Source organism: Poecilia latipinna, unplaced genomic scaffold (assembly GCF_001443285.1).
Source record: "Poecilia latipinna isolate Pla-1442-1.1 unplaced genomic scaffold, P_latipinna-1.0 Scaffold139, whole genome shotgun sequence".
NCBI classification, from domain to species: domain Eukaryota; kingdom Metazoa; phylum Chordata; class Actinopteri; order Cyprinodontiformes; family Poeciliidae; genus Poecilia; species Poecilia latipinna.
Genome location: NW_015112755.1, coordinates 101676 through 120880, shown reverse-complemented (window position 1 = coordinate 120880; position 19205 = coordinate 101676). Strand labels below are relative to the sequence as shown.

The 19205-nt window shown below is 39.1% G+C and overlaps 1 protein-coding gene across 1 annotated transcript in view; it reads left to right on the top strand.

Annotated features, from left to right (window-relative positions):
- LOC106945315 (protein tyrosine phosphatase receptor type M) overlaps positions 1–19205 on the top strand; it is a 216781-nt gene that overhangs the window by 165637 nt on the left and 31939 nt on the right. Inside the window, exons 21-23 of the mRNA XM_015028913.1 lie at positions 2701–2788; positions 5111–5187; positions 16996–17032. Of these exons, the coding sequence (XP_014884399.1) occupies positions 2701–2788; positions 5111–5187; positions 16996–17032 (202 nt within the window). The remainder of the gene's footprint in view (positions 1–2700; positions 2789–5110; positions 5188–16995; positions 17033–19205) is intronic.

Below are 19205 nucleotides of genomic sequence, written 5' to 3'. Positions count from 1 at the left end.
GTGGGAATAAATTCAGCATAATGGAGGAAAAAGCTACCTGCAGGTGCAGTGAAGCAAAGTACAGCAAATACAGCATCTTTTTTTTACTTCTAGGATAAATTTCAGGAGCGTTAGTCCCACGTTTAAGCTTTCATCGCTTTGAGTATTAAATTAAGAGTCCAGATCGCATACAAGGCCTTAAAAAGTGTAATTTTTTATATTTTCTTATATGAGGACAAAATACAGTGTATGACGGGATAAAACAAAGTAGCTCATGATTATGAAGTGGAAGCAAAAACATTAATGGTTGAAAAAAATGTTATTAAATAACAAAAGTGTATTGAATGTATTTCAACTTCAGAAGACGCCTAATGAACAACTAGCATCCATCAGCTAGAGGAAAAAGGCTCTCTGGTGAGATGAAACTAAAATGAACCGTTTTGAACAACATGCAAAACGAAATGTGAAGTGAACACACCCAGTCTTCACTGTGAAACATGCTGGTGGTGGCAGCATCATGCTGCCGGGGAAACCACTTTCAGTTGACTTAAGATAAATACCAGAAAACCTGTTAGAAGCTGCAAAACCCTTGAGCCTACGTTGGAAGTTAACTTTCTCATTACAATATCAATCCCAAACTTACATTATAGATCACTCACACTGGCCTAGTCAAAGTTCAGGCATAAATCTCATTAATAGTCTGTGGCTAGGGTAGAAATTTGATTGATGTTGATTCTATTTTGCAGCTAAATGTTCCGCAAACTATTGAGGTACTGGATACAAAATGCATGCCGCACTTTTCAGATTTTACAAGTTTTTTTTGCACTTTACAGTCAACTTCTACTTACTGTCCCAGTAAGAAAATTTTATTCCCAGTAATGTGACGAAATGTGAAAAGGTTTTCAGGGTGCAGATCCTTGTGCGATGTGCTTTTTTTTTTTTTTACAGCCATTTGCTTTGAGGATGATTTGTTTTTAAATTTGAAGAGCGAAACCCGCATCCTTCAGAGGGACGCTGAATCTGATCAGGACCTGAGCGCCGCGGGCCAATCCATCTCTGAGACATGCGTCCATCCGCACCTGAAGGATGGGGCATATTTTTAGCATATTAAAGCTGCTTCTCGGTGAAATCGCTAATCTCTAGGACTCCGTGCAGGAATATGTCCTTGTGTGGTGTCTGCGGGGCCTTTTTATGCTAGACAAACAGCCTGCGGCCTGCCACAGCACTTAGATGAATGGAACCATCATGTCCTGCATGACTGATGATTGAGAGCGTCGCTTCCCTCTTCCACACTAAAAGGAGCTCTCAAATCGCCTCTTTAACCTCCCTGTATTCGTTCTTGAATCTTTATTTTCCAGATGCACCTGTAATGAATTGTCTGCCTTTTCAAATGTGCATTAGCCTACTAGCTAAAAAGGACAGAGGAGTCACAGGTTTTGGTCCAGCTCAGTCTGCTTGGAGCCAAACTCAGCCTCCCCCTGCCCCCGTTTTCCATCCTGAGCATCAGTGACCTGGCATTGGGAGATGTATTTTCATAATTTGGCTTAATTGCGCCTGGTGTGCCATCAGAATGGAAATCTCCCCAGCGAGAGACGGTAAATATTTCATGAGGGTAATCTGAGCGAAGCTTTTTTTTTGATCTGGGGACGATGAGCGGGCTTTATTTTCCCCCGCCATGAGCTGATTGAGTTCCTCGGAGGAGGCAGACAGGCAGCCTCTGCGGTCGCCTCGTCTAGGAGGGGTTTGAGGGCAACACCCGCTGCCTCTGACTCTAATGGGGATCGCTTTTTGACACTCCGCCCTGGGAACCTCCACCCTCGCTGTGTTTAATGTCTGATACTAATGTGAATGTCTCTCTGTGTTGCCATATACTGTTTTTATTTGTTGAATACTGCATTTTTGTAGTCTGGTTATCATGCACTGTAAAAACAAGTTTGTTTGTTTTTTTTCTTTTTGTCTGGTTTCTACTGCAAATACACTTGAAATGAAACAAAACTAACTTCTAAGTAGCTTTTCAGCAAGATATATGAGCTTTTTCAAGTTAAGTCCTTAATTTTGATGAAAAAGTACTAATTATAAGTGAAATAATCTACCACTTAAACAAGACATTTTTATCATATTACAAGTAGAAAAATATAAGTAGATACATAGCATTTAATTATAAATAAATACAAAAGAAACTGCCAGTGGAACTTTGGCAGTTTCTCTTATAATATGCAATAATACACAATTTTTAATATAAAATTTCCCCCATATTATAAGTTATATTAAAACTGCCATATTATAACTTATTTTAAGTTCTGTTACGGTTGAAATAGTTTGTGTGGTAAGGTTTTTTTTTCTTTACATAATTTTGTAAATTGAAGGCATTGATTTGAATTTTTTGTTTAATTTAATCTTGCTTGTGTCGTAAGAAATACAATTATCCTTTGCAATTATCTTGCAAAGGATTCCTGCAGTAATGTCTGATTTGGACCTCAGAAAGAATAATCTCTACTATATTAGAGACTAATGGGGATCCTTAAATAAACAAACAAATTATTCATTTATAACTATTAGTTCAGCAATATTGGCGATCTATTGGCTTTTTGTCTTATTTCAAGTGTGCTAAGCTTTTTGCGTTATAATTCAGACAAAAATACTTGGTAAAATGTATTGTTTTGCTTTTTCACATCACATCACGTTTCATCTCCCTTTCTTCTGTTTTTTTTTTCTTTTCAGAGCTTTTTTGAAGGACAGTCGGCACCATGGGACTCCGCCAAGAAGGATGAGAACCGCATGAAGAACCGATATGGGAATATCATTGCATGTGTGTACAAAGCACCTCTACACTCCTCATGAACCCCCCCCACATTCATCTGTCTAATTTATTGGCTAAGCTGGTGACTGGATGGGTCTAAGCTGCTCAAACAGAGTTTTTATTACCATCCAACGAGAGCAGCTCTGACCTTTTCATTCTGCTTTTATATTCATCCTGTTGTGTCTTTTCAGTTATGACGAATAGGCTGAGCAGGAGGGGATGTCACATAATAAGTAGCTTTGGCTTGTTTTGTGAAGGGAATGCAGAACTGTTCCCAAATTATTCCTAATATCTGTTCGCTGTGGCGGAAATATGTGAATCCAGACTGATTGGGGAACACAGTTTGGAAGATAATTTACTTATATTTAAAGCTTTAGATCAGGGGTGTCAAACTCATTTTTATTTTGGGTCATATCAAATATCTGAATGTTCTCAAGGGCCCGGTTGCTTTATATTAAAGTTCAAGCTAGCAGTTTGCAGAACTAGCATTTAATTTAGAGAAATCTGATTTTGTTTCTTGTAAAAAGGTTGGAATCAAACAAAGAACGAAAACTAAAACTATTTATGTGCCGTCAGATTGGCTTGAATGCACAAGTATTTACCCATTTGGCTGACATTATGCTAACACAAGCTGAACGCGTGGATAAGTGAAACAACTGGATGTCCGTGAGCTTATTTTTATTGCTTTATCTCCTTCAATCATTTCTGTCTCTCCAGGGAAAACGATGTGCAAATAACTTTAAAATAAATTCATCTTTTATTGAAAAGAACTGATGTCATACTATTTTATTTATTCATTTATTTATTTTTGCTTAAATGCAGTTTTTAAGTAAACTTGTATAACTGAGAGTAAAAATCCCACATAAGTTATCATCCCCAAAAACACAGACATAACTAATAAAGGCTCCAAATGAAATGTATTTTTACTCAACGGGTATGTTTGAATCCATTAAACATGACCTCCTGTTTCAGTAGACTTGGAAGTAATCAAATAAGCATTCTCCTAGAACAACTTTCACAGTTGTTCACAATTTAAATAAATAAACTTTTCAAGAAACAACTGAAGTTTATTGGGTCAAAACAAAGATTTTGCTTAGAAAAAACTGCAACAATTATGCCACCCACAAAGCACCAGTTGCTGGAAGACGATTTGTTTTCCTGAACTCTCTGATTGTTCTTGGATTTCTACAGATACAGCTGAAAAGCTTCTGAAATTCTTCACTTTGAAAAGCTCTTTCTTGTCCAAAATGTGGTCATCTAACTCCAGTAAATAATATTTACTAGCACGATGTTATTGGTGTAGAAGCATGTTAAAAAAAAAAAAAGAAATACACCTTGTATCGTGACGATGCGTCCTATAGGTGGAGCAGGCATTAACGTTTAAGAGTTAGCTGAGCCAAACGGTGATCTCAGATGGGATTTCAACTTGTCTATAAAAATGTATCTCTACAATTCACTAGAATACTTGACTACAATTGAAAGTAAACTTTTATGCAGTTGTTTAAATGATATGATAAAATGATTTCTTTTAGGAAATAGAAGTAGTAAGGGATGACCTGGTCTGTAGCCGAAAAGATGCTAATGGCGCATAATAAGGCTACATTCACACAGCAGGCCTTAATGTTCAATACGGATTTTTTGTGAAATCTAATTATTTTTTTGTGGTCGTTCACGTTTCAGAATATATTGGGTTTTATGTGATCTGCTGTGTGAACTGCAATCAGCCTAAAAGTGTCCTGCATGCGCAGTAGAGGACGCGGTAACGTGGCAGGTAGTGAGCGTGCTCAGTGTTTGAGGAAGTAAACATGAACGGTAACGGTGGAGCACATCTTCCGATTTTAAAGTTGTCTTTCAGCACATTAACAACTTAATCTACTTGATCGTTCGCCGTGGTTGTTGTTTTCCTTCCTGTTTCAGTATTTCAGGATGCAGAGTTGTGACGTTTGTTGAGTATCGGTGATGTAGAGGTCGGATGATTTCAACCTCAGGTCGCGTTTGAAAACATCAGACACATGTCGGATTTTGGACCACATATCCAACCATTTGTAAAAATCTGATCTCTGTTGTCCAGATTGAATGAAAAGTTGCGTAAAGGCATAAAAGTCAGATTTGGGTCACTTCAGGCTGCAGTGTGAACGCAGCCTGAAGTTTGTTGGGTGTCGTCCATTAGCTGGCGTCCGCCTCTGTCCCTGGTTTCATACCTCCAAAACCCACCTTTTAATTTTTCTCTGCATTCTTTATTTCCAGCTGTCCCCTCCCGACTCGTCTCTCGCTGGCCTCGTTAATATGATTAATTCAACTCTGGTTTCTTCCTCTCTGCCTCTCTTCCAGATGATCACTCCCGTGTCAGGCTGCAGGCCCCGGAGGGGGAACAGAGCTCCGATTACATTAATGCAAATTACGTTGATGTAAGTACACACACCAGCCAGCGCCACCAACTCAAAGGTCACTGCGCTTCCTCTTGGGGAGAGAGAGGGCGCTGGTGCCGCCGTCTCAGGGGTGCCTGAGGGATGGGGGCAGCACTGACTGCTTGTCCATCACACACATGAACACCCAAACACACTCGGTCACGTTGCCTTAACTTTAGAGGCCCAGCTGTATCATTCTGTACATCGGATACATTCAGAGGAGTGGAGATCAGAGGCTTGCAGTGCTGGGAGAGAGAAAAGGCAAACCAGCCCAGAGGGGAAACCGAGGTTCTAGTTTTCGACTTTGCTTTGAACTGTAAGCTGACATGTAGAGCCCAAAAAGGCCTCATGGATAATTACTTTACATGTTTACCAGGAATACAAATGAACTGAGTTCCACTGCACTGAATATCAGAAAGACATAACTGACTAGGAGGTTCTTATGGAAACTGTGACCTTGCTTGATACGTCGTCAAATCCCGTCACTTCTGGTGACTCAAAGAGCAAAATAGATAAATACCCCTGATGTCTGCTGTCGTGTTTTACTTTAATTTAATTTTATTTTATGGAAACTTGGCCTTTTATTTATTTAACCCATTTATTTATTTAGTTAATTTTGGCGCAAATGGCTCTCCATAGTGGTCATGCAAATGCAGAAACAATTTGGCCAAGTTGTGTATTTTTGGGTGAATCTGAATTTTTCATGATTTTTTTCTTTTTCTTTGGCTCTCAATGTTTATTAAATAGATACATTTTTGCTCTCCAGTTGAAAAGCATTTTTTAAAATGCTTTTACACATTGATTTCTACTTTTAATTTGATTTTCAGTCCCTAGTGTTTAAATGTTTAAATGTCTTTAATAATTAATGTTTTACACTGATTTTATTTTTGCATATAGGTTGGGAAAACACGACATTTTGTTTGTTTTGGCAAATTGAATAAAGTTTGTGGAAATTGGCAGAAAATAGACTTCTTAAACAGAAATGTCGGGGGGAAAAACCACATATATAATATTTGAATCAATGTTGACATTTTTCCATATTGCAAGTTGAAATGTCTTGTTCCATTGATTATTTCACTTATAACTAATACTTTTTCATCAATATAAAGGAAATGTTGACTTAAAACAAGCTCCTAAATCAAGCAAAAAAGTTATGTTACTTTTAGCTTATTTCAGGATATTTACTCTAGAAACCAGAGCAAAAATATTTGATAAGAAATCAGAAATATGGTGTGACAGAGAAGCAAAAACAAACTTTTTCATCTTTATCTGTTCTTAGACATTTAGCAACTCAATTGCACTTCCAAATAAACTAAATGTAAGTAATGTTGTGTACAATAGTTGTAAAAAAAAGCCCTGACTCATGATGCCTTGGCAGTAAGTAAAAGTCATTAAGAAGTGATGCAAGCCACAGTTTCCACTAAAAACAGGTCTAACTCACTTTACTCCCACAATATGGACTCTCCTGATCCGACCTGATTTGCTGTTAATAGCAGTGTTAGTTGCAGGGTGTGACCAATCACAGCAGCTCGCTGAAGCTTCCCGCTCCATGTGTAATGGGCCGAGTCTCTAAGTGGTTATCTGCTCAGGAGAGAGAGAGAGAGAGAGAGCGCTTTCGGCCATTCTCCTATCGTCTCACTCTATAATGCGGTAATTTGTAATCTCTTGTTACTCCCTCAAACATAAATTCATAATGCAAGGTGTGCCATGGCAAAATGCAGGAGGCCTAAATTATTTACCTTTCCTGCTATTCGCTTTATGGCCCATTATGCTGCAGAGAAGACTTACGCAGTGGAGCGCCCCATTACAAAATAAGAATATACGCATTTTAAAGCGGGTCCTGATTGAAAGGGATTTCTACCGCTATGCCAGCTTCATTGCGAAAGTACTTAGTAGAAATATGGACAGATGGGTAATGATGTTTTTGCTCTTCAGAAAGCTTTTTAACCCATCTAAAAGCTTCTTCTGCCAATAAACTCTTATGTGCAGAACATTTGCCTCACTGTTTGTTGTTGTACTCTGGTATTCTTCTGATTATTTGGAGTCATGTACGAGTAAGCTGAGTGGGTGAGTTTCGTTTCTGTGCAGTTGATGCAGTATTTTCATAAACATTTAGGAGGCAATGAAACAGTGCAATGATCTGTTGCCTGCAGAGTTATGTTATGTACACACAATCGAGGCCTGTGAACAGATTGTATCGGTTTGTAGAAGCGATGCAGAGCAGGAGTAAATCATATTCACCAGACTGTTAGGCAAGAACACAGATGCAGTCTGTTCACAAAATCCATGTCATTTCAAAACTAATTGTCTTTTCTCAAATTTGAGCACTAAAATTTGATTTGGCTTCGTATTATTTTCAGATCTACAATTACTCTCCTCCTGATTTAAATGCTGAAAAAATCCTCTATTTGTTTTGAGGTTTGGAAATGACTAGCATGTCTGTTTTAGCGTGTTACTTTTTTTTGACTAGTTAAATGCAAATCAAGCTTATATATTTAACCCAAGGTAATTCAATAGTTTAAAAGAAGCATTATTAGTGGAAATAACAGTAAAAAAATAAAAAATAAAAATTACAGGAAAAAGTTATTGTTCAAATGTATTTGTTTGAAATAAGCATGAGTCACAAAAATGTTTTCAGTCCTGATTCTTCCTAAACCAAGGAACAGATGTAGGAACACAATGTGAACTAGTCTCTGACCTGATAGTTCATTCCTGAAATGTACTTAGGCTCAAGACCATTTAAATGTTGATTTTAAGATGAAGTATTTTACAAACTAGGAACTGGGAAGTGATTGTGTTGTTGGTCAGGACTCTGGCAGCAGCATTTTGGATGAGCTGCAGCTCAGAAACCAGAGAAGACAGAAATACAAGCATAGCTAAACATACAAGCATATTTTCTGTCTCTTCTTGTGATAGGATTGGCACTCAGAAGTAAAAATGTTAGGAATGTGTAGTAATGTTAAAATTGAGATTATGGTCAGGCAAAAATACTTCATGTTGCATGTTTTGAACTCTTAACTCCTGATTCTTTAAATTATCCTAAGTTTGCAGTGAAAGACCAAGATCACTCGCATCATGATTTACACAAACCTGAAAAGAAATCTTATCCTATTGCCATGTACAAAAGAGACATTTTGCATGTTTACCTGCATGTCCTGAAGACGTACTTTTGCTTTGCTAATAGGCTTATGGAAAGGTTCGGGCGTGTCCATCGAAAGCTTCTCTCACCTGAACGAATGTCAGGGCCGCTCCTTTCTCTCTCTGTCTTCCCCCGTCTAATCCAACAGTGTACTGGGCCTCCGCTTTACTCAAGCGAACACACATGAAAGCCCAAACAAATCTCCTCCGTAGTCCAGAGATAAGGAAGTCATTAAAAATGGAGGAGAGCTGAATAGCTGAAGGAGCCCTGTGGATGAGAGGCAGAATGAGGAAAATATCCTTTGTGTCTTTCTCCCGTCGTTGGAGGAGCGTTAATCACAGTCCACGTTAAATTGAATATGAGAGAGATAAGCAAAGCAGCAGGGGTGGCTGGGAGAGAGGTGGGGGGTGGAGGTGCTGGGGAGCACAATCGAAAGGAGGCTGGGTGGAGGAAGAGCCTTTAAGTCCTAATGTTTTGTTTCCTGGCTCATATCTCTGAGGAGAAGACAATGAATTGGACAAATAAAACTTGAAGGGATTAAAGTAATCCCTTAGACTGGGGGCCTTATTGTGAAGATCAGCGCTGTTAGTTTGTATCTTGGGGATTATCAACGCTTCTGATGCTTAGTCCAGAGGTGCGCTGCATGTAGAGTGTGACAGAGAATCCTTTTTTTGGATCGTCTTTCAAGAAGCATATTGGTTCTGCACGGTCTAATGCCAAAATAAAGAACTGCACACCTGTACAGACACATACAGGAAATGTTGCACATGGTCACAGCGGCGGAGGCTTTTTTTAACTGAACCAAGACGCCAAATTCCACATCACATCGACATGTTCAGGTCGTCAAACTCAAGNGAAATAGTTTGTGTGGTAAGGTTTTTTTTTCTTTACATAATTTTGTAAATTGAAGGCATTGATTTGAATTTTTTGTTTAATTTAATCTTGCTTGTGTCGTAAGAAATACAATTATCTTACGACAATTGTAAGATAATACAATTATCTTACAATTATCCTTTGCAATTATCTTGCAAAGGATTCCTGCAGTAATGTCTGATTTGGACCTCAGAAAGAATAATCTCTACTATATTAGAGACTAATGGGGATCCTTAAATAAACAAACAAATTATTCATTTATAACTATTAGTTCAGCAATATTGGCGATCTATTGGCTTTTTGTCTTATTTCAAGTGTGCTAAGCTTTTTGCGTTATAATTCAGACAAAAATACTTGGTAAAATGTATTGTTTTGCTTTTTCACATCACATCACGTTTCATCTCCCTTTCTTCTGTTTTTTTTTTCTTTTCAGAGCTTTTTTGAAGGACAGTCGGCACCATGGGACTCCGCCAAGAAGGATGAGAACCGCATGAAGAACCGATATGGGAATATCATTGCATGTGTGTACAAAGCACCTCTACACTCCTCATGAACCCCCCCCACATTCATCTGTCTAATTTATTGGCTAAGCTGGTGACTGGATGGGTCTAAGCTGCTCAAACAGAGTTTTTATTACCATCCAACGAGAGCAGCTCTGACCTTTTCATTCTGCTTTTATATTCATCCTGTTGTGTCTTTTCAGTTATGACGAATAGGCTGAGCAGGAGGGGATGTCACATAATAAGTAGCTTTGGCTTGTTTTGTGAAGGGAATGCAGAACTGTTCCCAAATTATTCCTAATATCTGTTCGCTGTGGCGGAAATATGTGAATCCAGACTGATTGGGGAACACAGTTTGGAAGATAATTTACTTATATTTAAAGCTTTAGATCAGGGGTGTCAAACTCATTTTTATTTTGGGTCATATCAAATATCTGAATGTTCTCAAGGGCCCGGTTGCTTTATATTAAAGTTCAAGCTAGCAGTTTGCAGAACTAGCATTTAATTTAGAGAAATCTGATTTTGTTTCTTGTAAAAAGGTTGGAATCAAACAAAGAACGAAAACTAAAACTATTTATGTGCCGTCAGATTGGCTTGAATGCACAAGTATTTACCCATTTGGCTGACATTATGCTAACACAAGCTGAACGCGTGGATAAGTGAAACAACTGGATGTCCGTGAGCTTATTTTTATTGCTTTATCTCCTTCAATCATTTCTGTCTCTCCAGGGAAAACGATGTGCAAATAACTTTAAAATAAATTCATCTTTTATTGAAAAGAACTGATGTCATACTATTTTATTTATTCATTTATTTATTTTTGCTTAAATGCAGTTTTTAAGTAAACTTGTATAACTGAGAGTAAAAATCCCACATAAGTTATCATCCCCAAAAACACAGACATAACTAATAAAGGCTCCAAATGAAATGTATTTTTACTCAACGGGTATGTTTGAATCCATTAAACATGACCTCCTGTTTCAGTAGACTTGGAAGTAATCAAATAAGCATTCTCCTAGAACAACTTTCACAGTTGTTCACAATTTAAATAAATAAACTTTTCAAGAAACAACTGAAGTTTATTGGGTCAAAACAAAGATTTTGCTTAGAAAAAACTGCAACAATTATGCCACCCACAAAGCACCAGTTGCTGGAAGACGATTTGTTTTCCTGAACTCTCTGATTGTTCTTGGATTTCTACAGATACAGCTGAAAAGCTTCTGAAATTCTTCACTTTGAAAAGCTCTTTCTTGTCCAAAATGTGGTCATCTAACTCCAGTAAATAATATTTACTAGCACGATGTTATTGGTGTAGAAGCATGTTAAAAAAAAAAAAAGAAATACACCTTGTATCGTGACGATGCGTCCTATAGGTGGAGCAGGCATTAACGTTTAAGAGTTAGCTGAGCCAAACGGTGATCTCAGATGGGATTTCAACTTGTCTATAAAAATGTATCTCTACAATTCACTAGAATACTTGACTACAATTGAAAGTAAACTTTTATGCAGTTGTTTAAATGATATGATAAAATGATTTCTTTTAGGAAATAGAAGTAGTAAGGGATGACCTGGTCTGTAGCCGAAAAGATGCTAATGGCGCATAATAAGGCTACATTCACACAGCAGGCCTTAATGTTCAATACGGATTTTTTGTGAAATCTAATTATTTTTTTGTGGTCGTTCACGTTTCAGAATATATTGGGTTTTATGTGATCTGCTGTGTGAACTGCAATCAGCCTAAAAGTGTCCTGCATGCGCAGTAGAGGACGCGGTAACGTGGCAGGTAGTGAGCGTGCTCAGTGTTTGAGGAAGTAAACATGAACGGTAACGGTGGAGCACATCTTCCGATTTTAAAGTTGTCTTTCAGCACATTAACAACTTAATCTACTTGATCGTTCGCCGTGGTTGTTGTTTTCCTTCCTGTTTCAGTATTTCAGGATGCAGAGTTGTGACGTTTGTTGAGTATCGGTGATGTAGAGGTCGGATGATTTCAACCTCAGGTCGCGTTTGAAAACATCAGACACATGTCGGATTTTGGACCACATATCCAACCATTTGTAAAAATCTGATCTCTGTTGTCCAGATTGAATGAAAAGTTGCGTAAAGGCATAAAAGTCAGATTTGGGTCACTTCAGGCTGCAGTGTGAACGCAGCCTGAAGTTTGTTGGGTGTCGTCCATTAGCTGGCGTCCGCCTCTGTCCCTGGTTTCATACCTCCAAAACCCACCTTTTAATTTTTCTCTGCATTCTTTATTTCCAGCTGTCCCCTCCCGACTCGTCTCTCGCTGGCCTCGTTAATATGATTAATTCAACTCTGGTTTCTTCCTCTCTGCCTCTCTTCCAGATGATCACTCCCGTGTCAGGCTGCAGGCCCCGGAGGGGGAACAGAGCTCCGATTACATTAATGCAAATTACGTTGATGTAAGTACACACACCAGCCAGCGCCACCAACTCAAAGGTCACTGCGCTTCCTCTTGGGGAGAGAGAGGGCGCTGGTGCCGCCGTCTCAGGGGTGCCTGAGGGATGGGGGCAGCACTGACTGCTTGTCCATCACACACATGAACACCCAAACACACTCGGTCACGTTGCCTTAACTTTAGAGGCCCAGCTGTATCATTCTGTACATCGGATACATTCAGAGGAGTGGAGATCAGAGGCTTGCAGTGCTGGGAGAGAGAAAAGGCAAACCAGCCCAGAGGGGAAACCGAGGTTCTAGTTTTCGACTTTGCTTTGAACTGTAAGCTGACATGTAGAGCCCAAAAAGGCCTCATGGATAATTACTTTACATGTTTACCAGGAATACAAATGAACTGAGTTCCACTGCACTGAATATCAGAAAGACATAACTGACTAGGAGGTTCTTATGGAAACTGTGACCTTGCTTGATACGTCGTCAAATCCCGTCACTTCTGGTGACTCAAAGAGCAAAATAGATAAATACCCCTGATGTCTGCTGTCGTGTTTTACTTTAATTTAATTTTATTTTATGGAAACTTGGCCTTTTATTTATTTAACCCATTTATTTATTTAGTTAATTTTGGCGCAAATGGCTCTCCATAGTGGTCATGCAAATGCAGAAACAATTTGGCCAAGTTGTGTATTTTTGGGTGAATCTGAATTTTTCATGATTTTTTTCTTTTTCTTTGGCTCTCAATGTTTATTAAATAGATACATTTTTGCTCTCCAGTTGAAAAGCATTTTTTAAAATGCTTTTACACATTGATTTCTACTTTTAATTTGATTTTCAGTCCCTAGTGTTTAAATGTTTAAATGTCTTTAATAATTAATGTTTTACACTGATTTTATTTTTGCATATAGGTTGGGAAAACACGACATTTTGTTTGTTTTGGCAAATTGAATAAAGTTTGTGGAAATTGGCAGAAAATAGACTTCTTAAACAGAAATGTCGGGGGGAAAAACCACATATATAATATTTGAATCAATGTTGACATTTTTCCATATTGCAAGTTGAAATGTCTTGTTCCATTGATTATTTCACTTATAACTAATACTTTTTCATCAATATAAAGGAAATGTTGACTTAAAACAAGCTCCTAAATCAAGCAAAAAAGTTATGTTACTTTTAGCTTATTTCAGGATATTTACTCTAGAAACCAGAGCAAAAATATTTGATAAGAAATCAGAAATATGGTGTGACAGAGAAGCAAAAACAAACTTTTTCATCTTTATCTGTTCTTAGACATTTAGCAACTCAATTGCACTTCCAAATAAACTAAATGTAAGTAATGTTGTGTACAATAGTTGTAAAAAAAAGCCCTGACTCATGATGCCTTGGCAGTAAGTAAAAGTCATTAAGAAGTGATGCAAGCCACAGTTTCCACTAAAAACAGGTCTAACTCACTTTACTCCCACAATATGGACTCTCCTGATCCGACCTGATTTGCTGTTAATAGCAGTGTTAGTTGCAGGGTGTGACCAATCACAGCAGCTCGCTGAAGCTTCCCGCTCCATGTGTAATGGGCCGAGTCTCTAAGTGGTTATCTGCTCAGGAGAGAGAGAGAGAGAGAGAGCGCTTTCGGCCATTCTCCTATCGTCTCACTCTATAATGCGGTAATTTGTAATCTCTTGTTACTCCCTCAAACATAAATTCATAATGCAAGGTGTGCCATGGCAAAATGCAGGAGGCCTAAATTATTTACCTTTCCTGCTATTCGCTTTATGGCCCATTATGCTGCAGAGAAGACTTACGCAGTGGAGCGCCCCATTACAAAATAAGAATATACGCATTTTAAAGCGGGTCCTGATTGAAAGGGATTTCTACCGCTATGCCAGCTTCATTGCGAAAGTACTTAGTAGAAATATGGACAGATGGGTAATGATGTTTTTGCTCTTCAGAAAGCTTTTTAACCCATCTAAAAGCTTCTTCTGCCAATAAACTCTTATGTGCAGAACATTTGCCTCACTGTTTGTTGTTGTACTCTGGTATTCTTCTGATTATTTGGAGTCATGTACGAGTAAGCTGAGTGGGTGAGTTTCGTTTCTGTGCAGTTGATGCAGTATTTTCATAAACATTTAGGAGGCAATGAAACAGTGCAATGATCTGTTGCCTGCAGAGTTATGTTATGTACACACAATCGAGGCCTGTGAACAGATTGTATCGGTTTGTAGAAGCGATGCAGAGCAGGAGTAAATCATATTCACCAGACTGTTAGGCAAGAACACAGATGCAGTCTGTTCACAAAATCCATGTCATTTCAAAACTAATTGTCTTTTCTCAAATTTGAGCACTAAAATTTGATTTGGCTTCGTATTATTTTCAGATCTACAATTACTCTCCTCCTGATTTAAATGCTGAAAAAATCCTCTATTTGTTTTGAGGTTTGGAAATGACTAGCATGTCTGTTTTAGCGTGTTACTTTTTTTTGACTAGTTAAATGCAAATCAAGCTTATATATTTAACCCAAGGTAATTCAATAGTTTAAAAGAAGCATTATTAGTGGAAATAACAGTAAAAAAATAAAAAATAAAAATTACAGGAAAAAGTTATTGTTCAAATGTATTTGTTTGAAATAAGCATGAGTCACAAAAATGTTTTCAGTCCTGATTCTTCCTAAACCAAGGAACAGATGTAGGAACACAATGTGAACTAGTCTCTGACCTGATAGTTCATTCCTGAAATGTACTTAGGCTCAAGACCATTTAAATGTTGATTTTAAGATGAAGTATTTTACAAACTAGGAACTGGGAAGTGATTGTGTTGTTGGTCAGGACTCTGGCAGCAGCATTTTGGATGAGCTGCAGCTCAGAAACCAGAGAAGACAGAAATACAAGCATAGCTAAACATACAAGCATATTTTCTGTCTCTTCTTGTGATAGGATTGGCACTCAGAAGTAAAAATGTTAGGAATGTGTAGTAATGTTAAAATTGAGATTATGGTCAGGCAAAAATACTTCATGTTGCATGTTTTGAACTCTTAACTCCTGATTCTTTAAATTATCCTAAGTTTGCAGTGAAAGACCAAGATCACTCGCATCATGATTTACACAAACCTGAAAAGAAATCTTATCCTATTGCCATGTACAAAAGAGACATTTTGCATGTTTACCTGCATGTCCTGAAGACGTACTTTTGCTTTGCTAATAGGCTTATGGAAAGGTTCGGGCGTGTCCATCGAAAGCTTCTCTCACCTGAACGAATGTCAGGGCCGCTCCTTTCTCTCTCTGTCTTCCCCCGTCTAATCCAACAGTGTACTGGGCCTCCGCTTTACTCAAGCGAACACACATGAAAGCCCAAACAAATCTCCTCCGTAGTCCAGAGATAAGGAAGTCATTAAAAATGGAGGAGAGCTGAATAGCTGAAGGAGCCCTGTGGATGAGAGGCAGAATGAGGAAAATATCCTTTGTGTCTTTCTCCCGTCGTTGGAGGAGCGTTAATCACAGTCCACGTTAAATTGAATATGAGAGAGATAAGCAAAGCAGCAGGGGTGGCTGGGAGAGAGGTGGGGGGTGGAGGTGCTGGGGAGCACAATCGAAAGGAGGCTGGGTGGAGGAAGAGCCTTTAAGTCCTAATGTTTTGTTTCCTGGCTCATATCTCTGAGGAGAAGACAATGAATTGGACAAATAAAACTTGAAGGGATTAAAGTAATCCCTTAGACTGGGGGCCTTATTGTGAAGATCAGCGCTGTTAGTTTGTATCTTGGGGATTATCAACGCTTCTGATGCTTAGTCCAGAGGTGCGCTGCATGTAGAGTGTGACAGAGAATCCTTTTTTTGGATCGTCTTTCAAGAAGCATATTGGTTCTGCACGGTCTAATGCCAAAATAAAGAACTGCACACCTGTACAGACACATACAGGAAATGTTGCACATGGTCACAGCGGCGGAGGCTTTTTTTAACTGAACCAAGACGCCAAATTCCACATCACATCGACATGTTCAGGTCGTCAAACTCAAGCTGAAATATACTTCCTACTTTCCTTTCAGACTATCTTAAAATGCCCCCATTTTGTGTCTAATCTGTCACAAAACGTCAGCATGTGCGTTTTTCAACTACAGTTGCATCCAGTTTCCGGCAAGTAACTGAATTGTTCACCTGGAACAATATTTACCTGAATGTAAATATCACTGGCGCTGAAAATGAGCTAACATCCAAATCCAGCTGCCAGGAGCATTCAACCAGTCCAAAATGCTGCACAGCATTTGAAATGACAACACACCAGCACTGCTGATACTCACTCTAACCAGACGACATTTCCCAAAAGCTGCACTGTTATGTTGCATTCAAGTGCATCTCGTAATGTGGATTGTCTAAATATTAAAACAACTCCAAAGTGAATTAAAGTTTTACTTTCCTTAAATGTCTGTAAATTGTTGTTAGAAAATTTCCTAAACAACATTTGCCTTTTTCAACTGGCTTTAATATCAAATCTGTTATCTGAAAATGGCAAAAGTGAAAGGAAAAGCAGCCAAAGTCAAAAGAAAAATATTCCAGAACCTGAGGAACTTTGGCTCAGGACCGTTCTAAAAGATTAAGAGAAAGCTCGGCTGCTCGAAGGCCAAATCTAAAGAATGAGCGCAGTTCTTATTCTTGCATAAATTGGACACAGTAAAAATAAAAACAGCTGCTATGAGGATTTCTTGCTCTGCTTTTTAATGCTGCTTTTGTGAAAAGAGCCAAAAAGGTTCACCCTCCACTAAAGCTCCACTCGATGTATATCAAAGACAATGTTTTCTAGTGCAAATATCCTCACAGCAGCTGGTGTTTTTACAACCAGGAGCGGCGTTAAGTGACTCATATTCTCATCGCATACTTTTCTTCTTCCTCTCTCCTTTTCCAGGGCTACCACAGGCCGAATCACTACATCGCCACTCAGGGTAAGAGCAAAACTTTCCAAAAAAAAAAAAAAAATGATGATTTGCTTTGAACTGGAATGTGTGGGTGGTGGAAATTTCCGGCTGTCTGTTGCTTCGGGTTTGTGCAGGTGTTCACAAACATCTCTCTGAACATCCCAATTGTTGTTTACATGCGCTGCTGCAAACTGCTCTTTGATGCTCAGTCAGGTGTGTGTTTGTGCAAATCTGCCGCTGCTCCTTGCCGTACACAGACATGCAGACACGCCTGCTAGCGAGCGGAGCGGCACGCTTCCTCCTCCCTCCGTCTCTTTTCCTCTCTGCTTCCATCGGCGCTGAGGGAGCGATTAATCAGCCAGTCTGGGAGCACGCTGGATGAATAAATAAATGGATTAGCTGACATGTACAGGCACATTTTGTCACTGTGCTAATCTGGCCGGCAGATTTTACGGAGAACGGAGCTCTTCCAGTGACCCGAGAGGTTAAATCTGATTGATGGTTAATTGTTATGAATTTTGCATTGAGAGCCTCACTCCCACTCAGCAGTGCTGCTTCATGTACAGGGATTTTCAGGAAAAATATAAAACAAAAAAAAACAAAAATCAATGAAGAGGAATAACAGTTTTTTTTTTTGTTTTTTTGCAAAGAGGCCTTAATGGATTCACAGTCTGCTTTAGTGGAGCTGGGAGTTGCATAATTACCTGCTTATTAGTGCATTGCCTCCCTTCCTCAGCATCTCAATTAAAACAACTCTCGGTTTGCTCTTACTTCAAAAAGACACGGCATACCAATCAGGCTGCTCGGCCACTCTGTCTGCATGTGTGTCTGAGTGCGCTGCACCTGCTACGCCTCGCATTGACCGCCGAGTCAAACACTCAAAACAAAGCCCTCTGTCAAGTGCCGGCTCTCCGCTGCAGGCCTCCCGTTTAACAAGCGCGCTCGGCTCTGTAAGAATTTTCTGTCGGATTATTGACTTCCATAAGTGTCCTGTATCCATTAGGAGCCCTCCATGCTTCATTTTTTAAATATGCGCCAGGGGATCAACAGTCAAAGATATTTTCCAAACAGAAGGGAGAAAAGCTCGAGAAGACTAACGTGTTTCCCTTAAAGTTAATTAGCCCGTTTTTTTTCTCATTGAGCTTGCACAATGAGTTCTCAATTTCCATCACAACCGTGATAAGGCGTTGCACTAATTTCAGCCATCTACAGTGGTGTCCAAAAGTATTCGTGCACTTTTAGACCCCAATGTAGATGGCGTCCCCTTTTGAATTTTGTCACGTGATCACCATAAGGTTTAGTGTAATTTACTGGGATTTTATGCTATATAGACTAACAAAGGGCAATGCAATGTAAAATGGAAGAGAAATGATGCATGGTTTTTAAAGCTTTGCAAAACAACCCCAGCTTAGTTAGGTTGGTCTGCCAGTGTCAGTGGAAAGCAATTCCCAAATGTTACTGCAGATTCTTAGTTCGAGTTAGGTTTGTACTTGGACTGTTCCATTTCATTATAGTTTAGATCTTAACTTCTCAGTTGTAGCTGTGGCTGTCTGCCTGCTGTTGTCCCAGAAGTTGGCGTTCCGATCTGAAAATGACGTACAGCGCTGTAGAGGCAAACAGTAAGATGGTTATTGAGATATTTGTTGGGATATTTTATAGCATTGTGTTTCACTGGTTTAAAAAGAAACAAACTTTACGTACCTAATAAGCTTAGTTTGCAGTTTACATCAGTGGCTTCCTACACAGTCTGCCTCTGCAGCGATATTGGATACTGAACTCCGACGAAAGCAGAAGCCACTGGAGGATCAACAAAACGCTCACAGAGGGAAACGGACCCATCTTTCTGCAGACGGATTCATGACTTTGCCATTTTCATCCAGGAGTTTTTAGCCTCTTGACAGTCTTTGAAGTTATGTCATGAAGAATGGTACGAATTTGTCCAATAAGTGACGTCAAAAGTATTCATGTCAGGTGCAGGTACAAAAACCAGATACTGGAAGCAGACTGGTTGCAGAGAAATATCAGCATTGCTGTCCGAGCACATTTCTACATATTACATGGCCACAAACTTCTGACCAATCACACAACACTTCACAGAGCTCTGTAGGAAATAGTTCATCCTGGTCGTGGATGGTGGAGAAGCAGAGGCGGCGGCCTTCCTACGATCGGAAGTCTGGGAGAGCCTTCATCCTGCTCATCC